At 27.8% G+C, this 4,942-nt stretch overlaps 1 protein-coding gene across 1 annotated transcript; it reads right to left on the reverse strand.

The window, feature by feature from the left end:
- Positions 1–196: 196 nt before the first annotated feature.
- Positions 197–4,627, reverse strand: LOC136795940 (trifunctional purine biosynthetic protein adenosine-3-like; the record flags this gene model as incomplete). The annotated part of the gene is given in 6 exon segments (XM_067048141.1): positions 197–390; positions 892–1,114; positions 2,598–2,814; positions 3,963–4,086; positions 4,183–4,313; positions 4,414–4,627. Coding segments are annotated over 6 exon segments (1,103 nt in total), but the record flags the coding sequence as incomplete, so codon positions are not given.
- Between the last annotated feature and the right edge of the window lie 315 nt (positions 4,628–4,942).

Here is a 4,942-nt window from a genome sequence, read left to right on the forward strand (position 1 = left end):
TGGTAGGCATTCGTTGTTTGGGCGCGCATGAGAATTGATGTTTCCAGGATGAGGAGGTCCTCATCAAACCACTGGCTAATCCTGATTTTGCACCTTTAACTGTTACAAACACTATACTACATAATGTTTGGAAACTTTTTCTCCTAACCACTTATTATAAAATTAATATTTCAAGTATCAACATTAATTACCAATTAGAGCACACCCTGCCACCTTACAAGCTTTAGCAATACTGCATATCACTTCTTTGCCTCGTTCAACATCCAATTTACCACAAGCAAAGTAGTCTAGGAAGAAAAGAGGTTCAGCGCCATGGCACAAAATGTCATTTACACACATGGCTACTAAATCAATTCCAATAGAGGAATGAAGTTTGCAAGCCTTTGCAATCTGTTTTATTGAAATAAAATAAGATTAGTATTTAAATACCATCAAAGTAAATAATACAAAATTAATTAATTAAATAATAAGGAAATTTTTGTTTAAAAGATATTTTTTTAGTAATAATAAAATCAAATAGCCATCAGAACAGAACATATTATAAGAAAGTAAAAAAAAAAAGTTAGGAGAAATCTTCCTTGACTTTCTCATACATGATGGTTTTAAAATTCACCTCTTGACTATTAAAACCATAATTCTATGTTTGACTAAGGGTTCAATAAAACATTCCCAAGGAGCATTAGGTATTTTAGTTTAGCTTACTTTCTAAAATATTATTTAATATTTTTGATCACTTTTATTTCAGAAATTTAATCTTAAAGTTTATGAACATTATTTCCTGACTGATCAATAACCTTATATGATTAATTAATGATTTTTTGATTTTTTTACTATTGATATCCACACCTTATTTATATCATATTCATAGTTCAAAAAAAGAAAAATTCTTACTTTAAGCTTTGTCCCAACTCCATCCGTACCAGAAACTAAAACAGGATTTTTGAAGCCTATTGATACTAAGTCAAATAAAGCACCAAAACCACCAAGAGATGATATAACTCCAGATCGTAAAGTCTGCTTGCATGCTGGACTAATGGCACTAACTAAGTCATCACCAGCTTTTATGTCAACACCACTCGCCTTATAGCTCAAACAACCTTTACTCATTAACCACCTATAAATTAAATTATAAATTTAAAAGAAATATTTTGTATGAATATCATTAGTCAAACATATTTTCATAAAATTTATTCTTTTATGAAAATATGTTTAAACATATTTTCATAAAATTTATTCTTTTATGAAAATATGTTTAAACATATTTTCATAAAATTTATTCTTTTATGAAAATATGTTTAAACATATTTTCATAAAATTTACTTTTGTTAATTAGGGCTAGACATTGAATAACTTTTTTGTTAGTGTCCAATGAGAATTTAAAACAATTAGGCATTTATAAGTTATTTTAATTATAATTTAATAAGAAAAAGGTTAATGGACCAAACTAAAAATGGATTTCAACTCATATAACCATTTTTAATAAATAAAAATTATAAACAAAAATTTGTGGTAAGCTGTGAGTAGTGATCTCAAATATTAATTTATATAATAATTAATGTTCTTTATTCATTGATTCAAAACCTTTATGAAAATTAATTGAACTCTTAGGATAGCATGAATGTTATCGATCTATCTCTTTTCAAATAATCACAAAAACAATATCCAAAGTAATTTTTCTGAAATGGCTAATTTCAAATTGTTTTCAAGCAGACTAAAAATCTGTTTAATGCAATTTCAACAAGAACACTTACTTCTAATTATATGCTATTTTCATATAGTTCTTAAGAATTTATTTATTTTTAAAAAAAATTAAAATCAGTTTTATTTGTGTTTAAACTAACTAGGAAATAAATGTCAAGGTAATGTTTGTCACATCTTCACAACCCACTAATAGATAACTCAGTCTCAGCACCCGGCCAGTAAAGAGCTATTACTTAGAGCAACATATAACAATTGATATATTTTTTATCAAAATACAGTACTATTTATGCTATTTTTAGTTGCATAACCACTAATAACAGGAACTTAAAACTGATGATGTGGAATGTCCTGACAATCCTTAGGAATGATGTTTAAACAATTTATTTAGGAAAATAACCTACAACTAATGTCTGTGAGACCTTGCTTTCCCCTCAAGAAAGGGGAATACACAAAATTTAAAGTATGCTGATACTGATAGTGTAATAATAAATAAAATAATAATAATAAATAAAAATAGACAAATATGTCAGTACAAAACCAATTAGACAACAAAATACACATCAATAAAATTAAAAGGTTTTGCCAATAAGAAGACCAATATTTGTTATGAGGAAATAATTGGTGATAGACATCACTGGGACTAAAATTATGTAAGCATTCATTGCATAATGCTATGATAAATTTGTAAAAATAACAAATCTTATGTAACAGTTTTTAAAATTAAAAACAAACTAATTGATAGTGAATATATTTTCAGATTACTTACCAAGATATGTGAATATTATCCACAAATCACTTAAAAATTTATAATAATTTGTTAAAAAAAAGATAAAATTGCTCTCAGAATGATATACATTTAATGATGGGTTAGCTAGATTTAAAACTAGACCTTATACCTTGGTATTGCTTTGTGAGCAATGTCTTTCCTGAAATGACATCCATTGAATTTAATATTTTTACAAGCACTAGTAGCCTTTGCAGCAGCGGTGATAAGGCTGTTGGAGATACAGACATTAATGAGAACTCTACCACCATTAGTAACTAGAGCATCTCCCTTCTTTGCTATGCCACAATGGAAAGTCACAATGCCTGGGTCACGGTTCGCATCTATTCCTAAATAAAAGATTATTTTTCATAATTAAACTTAAAATAATTGAATAAATTTCATACTGAAAGTCATGGTTTATGCTTGGCTGATATTATTGGCAGAGTATATTAAAAATAACACAATAGATATTTTAACCAAAAGTCAAGCAGCCGGAGAGATTCAGGAAAATATGTCCACAAAATTAAATTTGACAAGGGATTCAACTAAATTAAATAAATAATAAAAATCTAACTGAATTAAAGATTGTTAACATAATAATAAGCTATGAAATAACCAATCAGTAGATTATTGAACAAAAATAAATACCACAAGTTATGAAAATAACTTACTTAAGCATATGATTTAAATTGATAATTTAGTACAAAATGGGAATAAACCAATAATAATATAATGCATAACAGAATATTTCTTCTTGTAAAAATACTAATATTACTATGTTCAAGAAAATTACTATACTTAAAACAAATTACAACTGTTAATTAATGCATTAGTTATTTACTAATTAGTCATATTTATATTTATTTACTAATAAGTCATAGTTATTTACTAATTAGTCATAATAGTATTAGTCATTTACTAATCAGCTTAGTGGTTACCACACGTTCTAAAAACAATTCGTGGCACCCTTGTCAAGCTAAAAAAACTTTGAGTGAAATCATCATTAGAACACTTGAATAAGGAGGAAAAAAAGAAAACAGTGCAAAGTAAAGGCTGGAATGCACTGTATATTTTCTATTTTAATTTTTTTTTCTGTAATATTTTGAGGAAGTAGCATTTTCTTGCAGCACTCCAGGGAACAGGGACATTAACTAGACTAGGCCTAGGGGATCAGTTGACTTGGCCCTGACCACATAAGATGCGGATCCATCAGGAGGCTTATTTATGTCTTATGAAGTTAACAGTTGTGATCTATATAAAGCTCTAATAAAATAACACTTTTAAAAATCACCACTATTTTTGTTATTATTAAACCTTTTTTAATAGTATAATAGATGGATACAAATTATAATATTAATTGAAAATCTAAATCAATCCCTGCGCAGGTCTGTGACATATTTGCATCAAATTAACATTAATAACTGTTTAATATAAATCCCACTTGTAGATAATAAATTATTAACTTTGTAACTCTATAACTTGGAGTGTAACATACCTTCAATAATATCGCCTTTACTTGCAGTTTCTGGATAACCACGGCTACACATTACTACACCAACTGTACAAACTCCTTTAGACCATTCTAAATTGATATGTTCAAGAGTACCTTCACAACATGCCTATTATTTTAAAACAATGAACTAATATAACATTTTTTAAAATTAATCTAGAACCATAAAAAGTCACAAATTATTGGATAATAATAACTGGCGTACTTTCATAACTTCATAAAGGTCAGTCTCCAGAAGGGGTAAAATAACTTCAGCTTCTGGATCACCAAATCTGCAATTGAATTCCAGAACTTTAATACCATCTTTTGTTATCATTATACCAGCATATAGCACACCTGAAAAGAGATAGTTAAACATAATTGTAAATGTATCATACACACACATATACATATAAAATAAATTATCTAAAAAATAAATAAATAAAATTTAATTTACCAACAAATGGACGACCATCTTTCCTCATTCCATCAACGGTTTTTTGAAGTACATTTTCTCTGACCCATTCAAGTTGCTCTTCATCAATGAGTGGGCAAGGACAATAAGCTCCCATTCCTCCTGTGTTTGGCCCATTGTCTCCGTTGAATACCCTTTTATGGTCTTGGGAAGGGAGCATTACTTTAACAGTTTTACCATCACTAAAACCAAGGACCTGAAAAAATCACATTATTAGAGGGATAAGGGATAAAATAACTTGTGAATATATTTATAGCAATTAAGACAGTTTTCTATAGAAAACATAAGGAATGACATCAGTCCAATACTTAAGTATGACAAAATAAAAGTTAATATTAGAAAAGGAAGATCGTCTGGGTGCAGTCAAATAAAAACTCAAATAGTGAAAAAATTATATATACTATTTGAGTTTTTAATTGACTGCACCAGGACCATTTTCATTTTCTATTTTTAAACACAGCCAAACATCAATCTTCTAATAAAAATTAATAATTTATAAATTAAATAACTT

The sequence above is a fragment of the Halyomorpha halys genome, unplaced genomic scaffold (genome assembly GCF_000696795.3).
Source record: "Halyomorpha halys isolate HHAL.00 unplaced genomic scaffold, Hhal_1.1 Scaffold7079.1, whole genome shotgun sequence".
Lineage (NCBI taxonomy): Eukaryota > Metazoa > Arthropoda > Insecta > Hemiptera > Pentatomidae > Halyomorpha > Halyomorpha halys.